This window comes from Oncorhynchus nerka, linkage group LG9a (assembly GCF_034236695.1).
Source record: "Oncorhynchus nerka isolate Pitt River linkage group LG9a, Oner_Uvic_2.0, whole genome shotgun sequence".
Taxonomy (NCBI): domain Eukaryota; kingdom Metazoa; phylum Chordata; class Actinopteri; order Salmoniformes; family Salmonidae; genus Oncorhynchus; species Oncorhynchus nerka.
In genome coordinates this window covers 45,039,872-45,056,096 of record NC_088404.1, presented here as the reverse complement: position 1 = coordinate 45,056,096, position 16,225 = coordinate 45,039,872, and the positions used below count along the sequence as shown (strand labels likewise).

General features: G+C 42.1%; 1 protein-coding gene across 2 annotated transcripts in view; it reads left to right on the top strand.

Moving 5' to 3' along the window:
* The window catches only part of LOC115134398 (cytosolic carboxypeptidase 4), a 153,167-nt gene that overhangs the window by 59,102 nt on the left and 77,840 nt on the right, over nt 1-16,225 (top strand). For both annotated transcript variants that reach the window (XM_029668312.2, XM_029668313.2), the window contains exon 19: nt 7,314-7,494. In XM_029668312.2, coding sequence (XP_029524172.1) covers nt 7,314-7,494 — 181 coding nt within the window. The remainder of the gene's footprint in view (nt 1-7,313; nt 7,495-16,225) is intronic.

The following is a 16,225-nucleotide window of genomic DNA, read 5'->3' as shown; positions in this document are numbered from 1 at the left end:
TCATGGTGATCAAAAGGAGGTTAGCGTTGCTACTTCTGTTTACTAGTAGCTGCAAATATAACAGTATGAAAGGGTTGTTGTAGCTACTTAGCTATGTTTACTGCTACTTATAAAGATAACACCATAGTAAGCCACGTAAACAGCTGAATAATGGCTCCTGTCTAGAATAGTGCTGATATTGTACCACCTAGAATATAGCATTACTATTACAGTGTTACTAAATGTTGCCCCCTAAAATAAAGTCCTTCCAAGTTAAATGTAGACTGGAGATACACTACTCCTATATAGATTCTGTCAGCCTGAGACAAATAATAGAACTTCTCAGTTGTTCCTCAGTGCAGCATGACCATACCATGATACTGTATGTGGCCTCGCGGTTAATAAGAGTGTTGGGCCAGTAACCGAGAGGTCGCTGGTTTGAATCCCTGAGCCGGCAATGTGGAAAAATCTGCCATTCTGCCCTTGAGCAAGGCAGTTAACCCCCAAGAACTTCTGCTCCCCGGGTGCCGATGACGTGGATGTTGATTAAGGCAGTCCCCCGCACCTCTCTGATTCATAGGGGTTGGGTTCAATTTGGAAGACAAATTTCAGTTGAATGGATTCAGTTGTACACCTGGCTAAGTATCCCCATTCCCTAATGTAAATCCTATATTATAGTAGGAATATGTTTACAACATGCATCTTCAGTTATTTTGTCCTCCCCCTGCCACTCTACTAACACATCACTCTGCAGTGCGGTGCATTAATCCAGCCATGTTAGGGTGGGAAAGTCTGTAATCGCCATGGATTTATTCCCATTAGAGATATTAAGAGTGCTGTCATCCACTGTCTTTCAAACAGGGACCTGCCCTTTTGCATTGTAGTGCCTTTAAGTTGTATTAAGGCCTATAGGACATTAAGTTAATGTTTTGTGGTGCTGCCATGACAACCTTGTGAGGGGAGGAGGAAGGCATTTCAGCTGGTCGGTTCTAACTCCTGTACACACATTCATTTCATTGTTATGTAACACATCTGCAAACTAGTGTTATAATTACGCCCTAATTAACACTATGCAAGTCAGTTGCACTGCAGATAGTAGTCGGCTATAACTTCAGCTGCATTTGGTGGTTTTATTTCATTAGGGCTGATATTAAATCAATGATACTCCGCTGTCTCCCACACCCATCACAACAAGCAAATGAAGACTAATTTGTAATCTGATATAATCATTATCATATTTTGTGTAGGTCATGAATAATTGCTTGGCGTTAAATGTAATAAAGCTTTGTGTTTCCTCCTAAGACAGATTGATGACTGTCACGGTGAGATAGGGTCATTTCATTTTGTGACATGTCAAGTGTGGGTGTGGGTGTGGTTGTGTATGGAGAGTCCGGCGATAAGAGTAGCTTGATGACTATAAACAAATCAAATCTAATTGTATTGGTCGCATACACATATTTAACAGATGCTTTTGCAGGTGTAGTGAAATGCTTGTAAAAACGTCCTGGGCTAATAATGTGAGAAATAGCAGTGAGTTTAGAGTTGAATTGGTTTCTTGTTTGTTTGCCAATCTGAAATAGCTTTAAACACAGAGTTGTTTCCATAGGAAAAAGATGTTCGGGTGGGTGGAAAGATCATAGAAATAGAATGAATAGAACGGGGATGTAATGTCTGACCCTGACAATTTGACTGGTAAATGAATGGGTACACTCACAATGGCTGCCTGGTATTGTGATGCAATCATCTCCATGGTAATGTAAAATGTTCATTCAAATGATGCTAAGTGATGTGACTCATGCAATGGAATGTATTTTGTGTAATGTCAGATTGATGGGTACACTTCCTGTTTTTACTTCCTGCTTTGCACTTATGGGTAAACTGGCGATGGCCACCAGTCCATCCATTATGTCATAATTGACTTGGATGGGGACGCCCATTCTATTCATTCTATATCTATAGGAAAGATACTGTAGGAGTGAGAATAGTTTGTCTTTGTCAACATGGTTACTACCGCCTCATTGTGTATCTGATTTAAACTTAATTTCAATTTAATCAAATCGGGTTTGAAATGTGCACAATTGTGAAACAAATTAAGGCATGTACTGGTAAATAAATACACAGTATTGTTGTTGAGCTTGGAATGTTAAATAGAAAAGGTCCCTTCTGTTTGCAATACATTCTTTATACACTGTTATTTTCACCATCTGCTCTCTGATGCTCAGTATGTCTCCTGATATTTGACAAGTCCGTCATGACGCTCACATTTATCACACCCCATTGGTCAGATAGCCTGGTCGAGGTACATTAGGTGAAGATAATTACTTTGATATCACATTAATGATCCACTTGACTCACCCATCACCCTCAAAACACACTGTCACCACAGTCAGCAGTTGAGGAACTAACTTTGGTGCCGCAATTGAGTAAATGCATTCTCTGAATGTACTATGCTTTAGGTGATTTCCCGTCCTAACGTCATTCTCAAGGTGTACACAATGGAGTGATACCATACGAACTCAATGACTGATGAACTCAATCAGAATGCTGCTTTCTAGAATGGCTGAAATGGGCTCAGATCTAAGCTTTGGGCGATGTTATAATAGCTCTTTGAATAGGTCAATTTATTCTCCCTTTTCTTGTCCTGTAGCTTGATTCAGACATGAATTGTGTCTTTCATACTGCATTGAACTCATACTGGTGATCGAACACGTTGGTATGAAGTACAATCTCAACTGATTTGGCTCTCGTTTAACCCTGATAAATAAACAATAACAGTTTGTCGTGGTCTGACTCCTGGAAGCTATTGGAGTGAAACTAGTCTGACTAATGATATTGGTATACAAGCCTCCCAGTCCCAACAACCAGGCACATTTCACTTTCACACGGAGGGATTTTTTTATTTTTAAATGACCTCCCTTTAGATAGCTTTTAGCCACACTGTCATGGTAATTGAGATTATGTTTGATAATTAACAACCTCTGAAATGAGCCTGAGTGCAATTGCACTGGAACATTTTTAATTAATAAAATGGAAAATTAAAGCTGCATTTTCATAAGCTTTGCGGGGAAAATTCATCTTATGATTATAAATGGACAACCCTGATTTGTACTAATTAAACCTGATTTGCATATACAGGAAAGGATAACAGAGATTGGTTTTGATTGCTCAAGGCCCCCTTTGTATTTCTGCGTACATGTGTACGCGAGGCAGGCAGCCTCTCTCTGCCAATATCGTGTTTGTCTCACTAACTGCCATTTGATCAGGGACTGCTTCAATTTAAAGTTTCAGCAACTTTCCCTCACAGCGTGTTGCCTCCTCCTCACCTCAGGTGGTGCACAACATACCAGCTGGATGTTTTGAGAGTACAGTTTCTGCATCCGACAGCTATCTGGAGATGATTTTATTTTGCTGAGGCTGAAACTGTGACGATCGTGTCACCGTAGGTCTGGTTATGTATGCACGCACCACTGTAAGTCTCTCTGGATAAGAGCATCTGCTAAATTACTCAAATGTAAATGTTATTAATAACCAGGGTTTTTTCCTGCATAGGAAACCACCTGATCGTAGGAAAAAGACCAGACTTTTAACTCTCTTTTAAAGCTGCAGTCTTTGGTATTAGGATTTGTTTGATCTGTTATTGTGGACCCAAGTGATGGGGCATCATGGATGGAGTGGTTTGATATTAAAAGATCCTTATGAGAATAGGGAATGACAGAGCTTTGAATCACAACACAGGGGACCATTGTACTAATGGAAAAACTCAGACTCTTTACCCAGACAAGCTTTACACAGTGTATCAAAAGCATCTGAGTACAGCTGGTCTTCATCTCAGTAACAAGAAGTTCACACCAGGACACATATGGCATTTTTTGATGCTGTGTTTTGTTTTAAAAAGGAAGCGCTTCAGGGCCAGATTTATTACCTGGTAGAGTGGTTGGAGAGTCACCCAAAGGGACTAAAGTGTGTCACTTAATCATCAAGGTGCTCAGTGAGAAAGCCCTCGATGGAGCCTCCAACACCACTTACGCCTCATGGGAGATGACGGATGCACCTGTCCAAGTGGGTGAGTAGCAGAGAGCTCGATGCACCAACAACCACCACTACTCAGTACATAGAGAAAAGGATAGGACCTGGGAATGAGTTGGCAACCAGACATTTAATATCAACTTGTTACCTTCACATTTCCACAAACAAGTCACTTATTTCAGGCGAGTTCAGTCTAATGTACAGTCAATTCATAGCAATTCATCGCCCTAGAGAAGTATGATAATTGTGCAGTTTGCGGTCAAGTGCATTATAATGGAAGGATAAGTGGTCGTGGTGAATGATGAGCTAATTTTAACTGAATCGAGGGGCTTTTACGGCGAATGTGGCTATTTTATTTTAAACGTTTTTTGTTGTTGTTGAGTGTTTCTGTTGCCTACACTACTCGACGACAGCTCACAGGGCAAAACACAATGAAATAAAATGCATACTCTATAGTGGTCCAGGCTTTAGAATCCTATGTGGATTTACTCTTAAAGGACAGTCACTGTCAAAATGTACACCACAGAGCAGGGGTACTCAAGTACTAGGTCCGGTCACACAAATTTCTTAGGTGGCAAAGGTCCAGATGGATAATGTAATCAGCGTAGTAACAAACCCCCACCTCGCAACTCATGCGACCTCAAACTGTTCACACCGCTCTTGTTAGCGGAGAGAAAAATTAGCTGTTTTAAAGCTAATTTTCCGCAATTCTACACATTTTGCATGGGGCAGAGATTTTCTTTGCTGTTTTTAAGCTCATTTATTGCAATTCTATGCGTTCTTCCATGTCGTATGTGTGTTATATGATACCAGGGGTCGAAGCCTGACCGAGTAAAAAAAATGTAATAAATAAACATTTGGGACCTCCGGTCCGTATTGATCCCGTTCTGGGTCCGGATCCGGTCCACTGTCCGCCAGTTGAGTATAGACGCCATTGAGGAAACATTCTGTAGATGAACACACCCATAGGAAAACACACAATCACACATGCACTCACACACACATTTGAAAAAGTGTTTGAGGGTATTTGCTCAGATAGCCAGCAGTGGATAGAGAGACAAAAACACAAACATTTCCAAACGATTCTCTGTATGACAGCTTGGCTGATGATGCCTGTGTGCCCAACACAGGTCCATATCAATGAGTAGACTCACAACACACACAGCCTGGCTGTATGCCTCTCTCTACCTACTGCTGCGAGTGTAGGTAGCTTGGCCTGGCTATATGCCTCTCTCTACCTACTGCTGCGAGTGTAGGTAGCTTGGCCTGGCTGTATGCCTCTCTCTACCTACTGCTGCGAGTGTAGGTAGCTTGGCCTGGCTGTATGCCTCTCTCTACCTACTGCTGCGAGTGTAGGTAGCTTGGCCTGGCTGTATGCCTCTCTCTACCTACTGCTGCGAGTGTAGGTAGCTTGGCCTGGCTGTATGCCTCTCTCTACCTACTGCTGCGAGTGTAGGTAGCTTGGCCTGGCTGTATGCCTCTCTCTACCTACTGCTGCGAGTGTAGGTAGCTTGGCCTGGCTGTATGCCTCTCTCTACCTACTGCTGCGAGTGTAGGTAGCTTGGCCTGGCTGTATGCCTCTCTATCTACTGCTGCGAGTGTAGGTAGCTTGGACTGGCTGTATGCCTCTCTCTACCTACTGCTGCGAGTGTAGGTAGCTTGGCCTGGCTGTATGCCTCTCTCTACCTACTGCTGCAAGTGTAGGTAGATTGGCATGGCTGTATGCCTCTCTCTACCTACTGCTGCGAGTGTAGGTAGCTTGGCATGGCTGTATGCCTCTCTCTACCTACTGCTGAGAGTGTAGGTAGATTGGCATGGCTGTATGCCTCTCTCTACCTACTGCTGCGAGTGTAGGTAGCCTGGCCTGGCTTGCGCCCGATTGGCAAGGAGAACTGTTGACGACCGTTTGATGCCTTTCAGAACACGCCTACATCCCTCCAAGCTTTATACTTGACATGTGCCAAGTGTTATTAGGCCCTGAATAGAGAGGATGAATGGAAATGGAAATGGGATCAAGGTTACGATTCTGGTAGTTCTGGAGAGGAATGTGTGAGAGCCTCCTGTCGTTTGTGTGGTTCTCCAGTTAGGAGTTCATCCTAGTGTTGCTGCTTGTTTGATTAATTTATGCTGTTGTACCATCAGAAGATATCACAGCTCAGTAGCGTAGGTTTGACTTGGTGAGGAATAGGAAACACTCAAACACTCAACACGGATTGGTTACACACACACTACCTCACACAAAATTGTGTGTATATGAAAGAGACAGCACAAGGGAGTTGTGGAATCTTTTTCTTCTTCTTGAGTCGAAATTTGATTTATACATTTTTCCAGGCTCAAACTGGCTGCTCTTGCAGGGAATGGAGCGCCATGCTATTGGCTGATGTGATATTTATCACTCTAATTATATCTTCTGGACTCTTCCACAAGATGCCTGCATTCCCGCTCAGTCACCTTTGTACATTCAATCTACTTCAGTTTGCAAAAGCCTAAAATAAATCGTATGCTTTGCAATGACATTTTCTCCCCTCCAATGTGTTAAAAAAAATATATCATATCATTTCACTCTGCATTGTTATGCATTTGGCTATTCACTCACATCATATCATTGTTGTCTGAACTGGACAGCCTACAGCCAAATTATGGCTGGTTAAATTAAGGTGAAAGTATGTGAATGCTGCTTTATCTCATTTTGTTTTACAAAACAAATGACTTATTGCTCAAACCTGATTGCTCATGCTCACATGGATTCAATTAAACATAGAAACGGAATGAAGCATAAAGAGGGTGTACACTTTACAGGCCTTGCAGAAACTCATTACTGTGTGATCAATGCAGGAGTCAGAGGAATTTGTCTCTTCCGTGGCTTCGTCTTTTGTGGAGTGGCAGCCTTGGCCGCAATTGCCAGGCTAAATTAAAATGATATGTGCCTCTGAAAGCATATCCATCTCCTCTCTTTTTCAACATCTACATTTTCACAGGACCTGCTGTATAGATTCTGCCCTATAGAAGCGCATACAGAATATATCACACGCTTCAGAAATGTGATTATCTTTTTCAAAACAAGGCAAACTGAATAGGACAGGCGATCATTTTGAGTAAACCATAACAATACATGTGCATTAAGATGTGGATTCGTGGTTTGTAGAGATCCTTGTTCCAACATAATGTGGAAGAATTGGTGGCTCGAGGATTTACTTATTTACTGTAAAGAGTGTCACTAATCCTCTTCAATGTGGACATTTGTGGACAAGCATTCACTGTGTAACCCTGTCTCCCCCTCTCTCTCCACCCCCCCATCCCTCCCCCAGGTAACCGCCCGTGTGTAGTACTGACAGCACGGGTCCACCCTGGGGAGAGTAACGCCAGCTGGGTGATGAAGGGAACCCTGGAGTTTCTGTGTAGCAGTGACCCGGTGGCTGAGGCACTGAGGGAGGCCTACATCTTTAAGATTATTCCCATGCTCAACCCCGACGGGGTCATCAACGGCACGTACGTACTCTGCGCTCTGACACCCACCCTAACCTTTGACCTCTATCCTCAGACCTATACCTGTCACCCTCCATGTTAACCAGTACACATTCATTTAGCTAGGCAGTCCAGGAAGCTAACCTGTATGTCCAGGTTACCACAGGGTTATCTTACTGACACGATGGGTATGCAATGTCGTGTGAGTCTGTGGTCATACTGTCAATAGAGAAAGAAGAATTAACAGGAAGGGAGTTTGGGTTGGAGTCAAATCCCAACTCAGAAAATACATTTTGGAGTTTGGCCCCTTTGCATTACATTGTATCAAATGCATTTGTAAGTGCAAATCTGTTTAGTAGTACCAGTACTTAACAAAAGCAACAGCGTCATATTGGTAGTCTTATTAATGGACTGGAGGGTAATCGATAAGCCTCTTCACCCCTCTGTACCAATCACTGACCTTACTCCTTACTGACAGCATGTAAGAACTAGACCCAGTCAGAGCTGCAGTATTTTCATTATCACCAGGCTGGTGCTCAGTGAGCCTGAGCAGAACAATCATTGATCAGACTGTAGCCTATTACATACTGCTTGTTTGGGGCTTGAGAGAGATTAACTCAATATGGACAACAACTTGGTATTGTAGGTCATGTTGTCTGAAGCTATTCCCACTTCTCTACGGTGTCCAGGTTTTAGCGACTGCAATGAGAGTACAAGATTAGGATTTTTAACGCAACAATAAACATTTAAGGGGTCTTCTAAAAGTTGTATGCATAAATCCCCCAAACTCATATGTTATTACCATTAGAATACATATACATGTTGAAGTGCCATGACCCTTTTGAAATGGAAATTGTGATTCGATATGTTGAAAGATCACATTTGCTTATATCAGTTTCGCCACAGATCTCAGGAAGACAGAAATGCACTACACATAAAGCAGAGCTAATCTGAGATCAGAGCTGTCTGACCATGTTAAACCATCCTTTAATTTCCTTTTCTGTTCATCGAGCCATGAAGACACAACATTTACTTTGGCTTGTACATTGGACTTATTGAAATGCGTCTTCCGCTTGCATTTTTACAATCCATCTCCCTTGGCAACTGATTGCGGTGTCAAGTTGTTTGCCGTTCGGGGGGAACACAAACACAAACTTGTTTCACTGTGCACTATCTTGACTCTCTGCTGCTATTTTCAGCTCACACATACAGCATGAATTATTGGGTCTTCAGATATGATAATTGCTACGAGTCTGAAAGCCCAATCTGCATCACACAGCTGGTCTGACCAGAGGGAGAGGGAGATGTAAACCGAGCTGACTTTTTGACTAACAGCCTTTTGCTTTGCTGTTATTTTCCTGATTGCAGAGAGAGAGAGAGGGTGATGACAGTATGCTAGCTGCTTGTATTTAGCAGGGGACCAAACGGTAAGAGGTGAGAACAGAGTAGTGTGTGTCAGTAGGGAATCCACTAGTGTAAAACCAGGAATAGCACATGCACAGCCACATCCCTATGTCTGACTGTGACACTCACTGTCTGACAGCTTTCGTGTGGAATCCCCGGTGGTCTGCGCAGCGGTAGCCTGCCCAGCCGGGCATGTCAGCGCAAGCAGCTATTTACTTAGACATTTTGGTGTGAAATCTGAGAAGACGGGGAAACCAAGTGTATCTTTTCATACCTTCAGTGACAGGTTTTTCAAATGCATTTAGAACGCCCTGAAATTGGGCATTTGAGGGCAAAGCTGTGAAAGACGAAGTATTGATTTCCTCCAATATAGCATATTGGACAAGCCATTTGAGGTTGGAGCATGACACATTGGGGTCCATTGTTGACAAGGGCAGTATGTGTTCAGTGGTGAGTGCTGCTCAATGTTTCAGACTGCCAGATGAGAACTCATTTAAATGTTAGTCATTTAGCAGACGCTCTTATCCAGAGTGACTTACGGGAGCAATTAGGGTTAATTGCCTTGCTCAAGGGCACATTGGCAGATTTTTCACCTCGTCCGCTCAGGGATTCAAACCAGTAGGCTACCTGCTGCCTGTCTAATAAAACATAAATACTAACATCACCATGCACACACCATGGAATTGCTTGATGTTTTGTTCCTTTGTTACAACTAATGTGTTCCGTTAAAGGAATTAAGCATCAGTTAATAAAACTCATTGAGCTTTTGAGATATTTGACACAAAATGTCATCATTAGATCTGAGCGGTTAATTGTCCCTGAAATTGAATTCGTTTTCTGTGAGTGATGATAAAAGATGTTGGCATTGCACGGCGCCATATGACTTGTGATACTCTGCTTTAGTGGGAGATAGAAGACATGAAGACTTAGGCTTCAGTGTTGAGGAGTACAGAACGAAAATATAAACACAACATGTAAAGTGTTGGTTTCATGAGCTGAAATAAAAGATCCCAGAAATGTTCTACACGCACAAAAAGCTTATTTCTCTCAAATTGTGTGGAACAATTTGTTTACATCCCTGTTAGTGAGCATTTGTCATTTGCCAAGATAATCCATCCACCTGACAGGTGTGGCATATCAAGAAGCTGATTAAACAGCATGATCATTACACAGGTGCACCTTGTGCTGGAGACAATAAAATGCCACTCTAAAATGTGCAATTTTGTCACACAACACAATGCCACAGATGTCTCAAGTTTTGAGGGAGTGTGCAATTGGCATGCTGACTGCAGGAATGTCTAACAGAGCTCTTGCAAGATAATTTAATGTTAATACATTGTTTCGAGAATTTGGCAGTACATCCAACTGGCCTCACAACCGCAGACCACGTGTAATCACGCCAGCCCAGGACCTCCACATCCGGCTTCTTCACCTGCGTAAACGTCAGGAGGGGGAGGTGTGTATTTCTATCTGTAATAAAGCCCTTTTGCAGGAAAAACCTCATTCTAATTGGCTGGGCCTGGCTCCCAGGGGGTGGCTCTGTTTTCCAAGTGGATCGGGCTATGCCCTCCAGGCACACCCACGGCTGCACCCCTGCCCAGTCATGTGAAATCTATAGATTAGGGTCTAATGAATTTATTTCAATTGACTGATTTCCTTCTATGAACTGTAACTCAGTAAAATGTTTGACATTGTTGCTTGTTGTGTTTATATGTTTGTTCAGTAATAGTTCAACTAGTCATTTAACTACAGTTTGTAGTATATAGGTTTAACTAAATTGAAATCTATAGTATGTAGTGTTTTCAGTAGTTAATTACTGTTTTACCATGTAGCGTTGTTGCTAACTACTAGAACTACTTCTTAGCAAAAAGAATAGAACATATGGGTGAAGTAGGGAATCATTTCCTTTTTTTTCGGCATCAGACCTGCCTAATTCTCACTTGAAACATTGTTTTTGTGTTTAATAGGCTAAATTCTACATTCTACATCTGACCCCAAAGTGATCTGTTCTTGCAACTTGTAGTCTATGACATTTAAGGTTTACAGTATATATGATAATTTCTCACAAAGTAGTTTGGATGTAGTAAACTACTTTTTCAAAGTAACTTTAGTTAAATAAACAATATTTTTCTTAAGAGTAGCTTCCCCAACAATGCTTTTCCACATGTTAAATCAGAGAGTGTGTGTTGGAGCAGCAAGCTCTGTACAGCTCTAGACCTGGCTCCAGCTGTCTCGCTGTACTGCACCTATCCTGTCTTCACAGGCGGCCTGAGCATTTTTCTTTGCCCTATTTTTCCTACATTGTTTTGTTCCTATTTGAATGATGTAACTTGTTTTGTGACCCATGTACTAATTTTCACTTGAATTCGGACCTGGCCATGCTCTGAAGGCAACCCACACATGCCCTGGATACTTTGAATGCTGCTGACTCTGCTTGGGTGGAGTAGTGCAGAGGCAGACATTAGTTTTGAGTCAAAATCACCAATAAGCTCGACTCAATAGAACATATCCCAGAGATTCATGGGTTGTCACGTGTTGGATACAAGCACACGTTGGGAATTGTGTGTGTGTGTGTGTGTGTGTGTGTGTGTGTGTGTGTGTGTGTGTGTGTGTGTTTAAATGTTTAAATGTGATAATATTCTCCCATTATGCCAGGGGGTTGCTCGGGAAAGACAACATGTTATTTTTAGTCTGTTTGATTTAGTGGATGAGATTTACCCAAGACAAGCCTCCTAAGTCAAGTCTCTTTGACTGCTGGGACTCCTAGTCTCAGCTCGGCTGATTTGAGAAGTTTGAGGATGCGTCTCACATCTTGCCTTTGACAGCCTGTCTCCTCTCCACCATTGATGTTTATCACAACTCTCTGGTCTATAATTATGTAGGGAGAACAACTCGATGTGCGTGGAGGGGAATACTGTCCTGCTTCTTACCTTCCTACCTGTGACCTGCGTTTCTCACTCTGCCAGCCAGGTGGGGACTGACTGGTGTGAACAGATTGTAATTTCCAACACCGACCTTGGGAATGGAGGAACAGAAGATTGCATCAAGTAGCCCCTGGGGAAGGACGACTTCCTGTAGCCAAATTTGAGAACCTGTCAAAGTGGATCATCTTGTTATCACAAGCAGACTTGAAGACCTTAACACGACATTGACATTTCACAGTCAGGCAAAATTAATTTGTATGTTCACCTTGAGGTATTTGTCTTAAACACTATAAAATAATGTGCTATCTAGAACCTTAAAGGGGTCTTTGGCTGTCCCCATAGGAGAACCCTTTGAAGAACAAAAATATTGGGGAGGCAGGTAGCCTAGTGGTTAGAGTGTGGGGCCAGTAACCGAAAGGTCAAATCCCCGTTCTGCTCCTGAACAAGGCCGTCATTGTAAATAAGAATTTGTTCTTAACTGACTTGCCTAGAAAAATAAAGGTAAAACACTTTTTTTTTAAGAACCCTTTTTGCTTCCAGGTAGAACCATTTTGGTTCTAGGCAGAAGCTTTTGGAGTTCCAGGTAGAACCCTTTCCACAATAGGTTTTATATTGAACCCAAAAGGGTTCTACCTGGAACTAAAACAGGTTCTCTATTGAACCAAAAAGTGTTCTCCTATGGGGACAGAACCCTTTTGGAACCCTTTTCTCTATGAGTGTAGCGGAGAGCAGGGACGTGCTACAGTAGCGTTGGCAGTTTATCTGATCAGCGTTACACCTGCAATGTTTGAACAGAATGTTAGCATCCAGGCAGCTCTTTAACTACCATTCATTGTCAATGGTGCCATCACTACAACACAGAGGCCCTTAGACCATTCAGCTGCACAATGCCACAAGGGACATGAATGGATGAAACAAATGGGAGTTTTGACGGAGTTTTTACATTTCTGTTCCCTCTTTACATGCAGTGAGAGTGGGACCGGTGACCATGACATTGGAGGTCACATTTGAGCACAGTCCAATGCCCGAGAGAAGGGATGGTTATATTTCTATAACTGTTCAGCTGGCTTTAACCATGCTATCCCTCCCAGTTCCTACCTCTGGGTGAGGGACCAGACCAGCTGGGAGATGGTTAACCCCAGCCAGCCAGGGACAAGGTTGGTTTAAAATATTTTTGTGTCAATAGTATCGGTTTGCCTCAATTATAGGTGAGTGTATCCAGTATTAGACTCAGTAGGGTGCTCTCGCTCCATCTCTTGAACAAGGAGTAATCTTGCCCCTAGCTCAGAGAATCAGAAAAAGGCCTGACCCCATTCCATTTGTATTGCTGACACAGAAAGAACATTTATTCTCAAGGTAGAAGCTGGCCAGATCACATTGGCGAGATGTTTTTTTTTCTTTGACTGGAGTCAGTATGAGCCATTTTGTGTTATTGTGTTTTTCATTAGGAGAGAGGTGGTTTCTACACACTAAAAACAAATGGCTCTATATTGTGCCAGTTCTTTGGCTTGTCGCGATAGCGAAACCCTTTTTTGTGCTATATAGAACCCTTTTTGGATGGTTCTATAAAGGAACCATGCTCGTAAGGTTCTACAAAGAACCATTTAAAAAAGACACCAAATATGTTTTTTTCTAGCGGTGCAACCCTTTTGATGCTGTGTAGAACCCTTTTGATGCTGTGTAGAACCCTTTTGATGCTGTGTAGAACCCTTTTGAATGGTTCTGTATATGTAATGCTTCTCGTTGGTGGAAGGAGAGGAGGACCAAAATGCAGCGTTGTAAGTGTTCGTCATATTTTAATTGAAAAAACTGAACACTACACAAAATAACAACAAAGAGAAAACAAAACAGTTCTGCCAGGTGAACAGACACTAAACAGAAATTAATCACCCACAACCAAAATGGGGAAAACAGGCTACAACGATCGACAGCTGCCTCTGATTGAGAACCATACCAGGCCAAACACAGAAATACAACATAGAAAAAAGAACATAGACTACCCACCCCAACTCACGCTCTGACCAAACTAACACAAAGACATAAAAAGGAACTACGGTCAGAACGTGACAGTATATAACCTTTACGGAGAACGGTTCTATAAAGAATCTCTCAATCTCAAATGTTCTGCAAATAACATTTTAATTCAAGAACCATACAGGGTTCTTTTTACTGGTTAGCCATACTATTGTTAAAATATCAAAGGTTTTATAATTGTATTATTTGACAAGTTGAATCAAGTGTGCTAGCTCTGGAATGGCTGGGGGTCCCTGAGGAGGGAAATGAGAACCACTGTTGTAGACATCAGTTCTCCATTGACACAACGCCATATATGAGTCTTTCAAAAATCACAATCACTGGCCATTGTCATATTTAACATACAATGGCGTAACACAACAGATCACATCAACTGGAATGACACTCTCACTCACGGTTGCACAAAAAGAGCTTTGCCATTGCCCCTACATTTCAATTATCACTAAAAGAAGAAATAACTACTTTCTGAACCGCAAATAACCATTAACCGGCTCAAATGGTTCTTCATTATGGTCATTATGGTTCCACATACAGTAGAACCATGCCCTCCCATAGAACCCTTGAGGAATCTTCTTTGTGTGTACCTGCCTCTTTAAAAACACATTTTTATTCAAGTTGAGTGGTACTTTAGGTACTTTTTCATTGTCCTTTTTCATCAGGTACCATTTTATAGTGTTTTGTAATGTCTCCTGTTGTGTCTACCTGCCTTCTGTTGTCATAAAGCAGTCTATTTGTAACGGTTTTCTTTAGGTGAAGTAGAGGCGGACCAAAATGCAGCGTGGTTGTTATTCATTGTACTTTAATAAAGAAACTGTACACGAATAAACTAACAAAACAACAAACGTGCGAAAACCTAAAACAGTCCTATCTGGTGCAAAACACAGAGACAGGAACAATCACCCACAAACACACAGTGAAACCCAGGCTACCTAAATATGGTTCCCAATCAGAGACAATGACTAACACCTGCCTCTGATTGAGAACCATATCAGGCCAAACATAGAACTAGACAAACTAGACATGTAACATAGAATGCCCACTCAGATCACACCCTGACCAACCAAAACATAGAAACATACAAAGCAAACTATGGTCAGGGTGTGACACTATTTCCTCACTCTTTCACACTCCATCATCTAGAACTCTGTACCGGCATTAGTTCTGCCTCAGCTTCTCTTCAGAGGTTACAGGAAATGTTCTACAGGTGTAGGATCTTAATTTTTATTATAATTAATGGACATTTTTGTAGGGGTTGATCATTTTAATGTAATGGAAAATCAAGTCGGATATTTCAATGTGGAAATTAAAAACTTCAGAAGCCTTTTTAAACCTCAAATACACTAAAACGTTCTCCTGCAACAGGATGATCAAATTAAGATCCTACGTCTGTACCCTACCCTTCTGAAATCATAAAATAAATGTGTATGTCTGTAATTTTCTTTAATGCATGTTTACAATATGTGTAGAAAGCAGCAGACATGAAAGATTCATGTCACGGTTTCCACCCCGTCTTTGATAAAACCAGGAGAGGTACATGGGTCAGCCAGCCTCCCTGCCATGAACAAAGAGAGCAACGAGAGGAAGCATGGAGCTGAGCTGTATTAAAATGTTTTGATGCATGGGGGTGGTCCAGCATGCGACACTGACGTATTATGGAGACCACTGTAGCCTGGATTGAGACAGGCCCATGATGAATGAGGAGAATCCACATTGTTCATCATTTCACAGCAAGGCTAACGTTGACCACAGCCAAGCCCGTCCACTCTCCCCATACCATCCTCTCTTCCTCCCCCTCACAACCCTCCTCCCTCCGGTCCAGTGTTCTGGCACAGGTGATGGCTACCTTGCTCAGACGGGCCAGCAGATGAGATTTACCCACGGTTCTCTTCTTCCTCTGAGGCAGTTTTATCAGTAGGCCCTTCCCCTCTGCTCTTTCTGTGGGGGATGGAGGTAATGAGTCACTATCTCCCAGGCTTTGGTATCCCTCCCCAGTCCAGATCAATACCCTGGCATTTGAGTCATGGAGAAATACAATAGTGTGAATACAAAAGCCTCACAATTTGTCATTGTCCATTAGTTGATGTTTTCATTAGTGTGCTTACTATAGTAGCAAGGGCAAACATAAAATTGTACGTCAGAAATGTTTGTGTTATTAGAGTGGTTCTTCATGAATCTGCCCAGAGTCATTACTTCTACCTCTTCTTGTTATTTTCATCCATGGCCTTGATCTCCTGCCCTCATGAAGGTAGAAATACAGTATAAAAACCTACTATTAAAAAGTGACTATAGCTCTAGTTGGACACTGGTGCTTGATGAGATGACATTTGTTGCCTAAATTCAGTGTCATGTGTTGTCGTGTGTTGACAGCATACTGCATAGTGTCATGTTGAGAG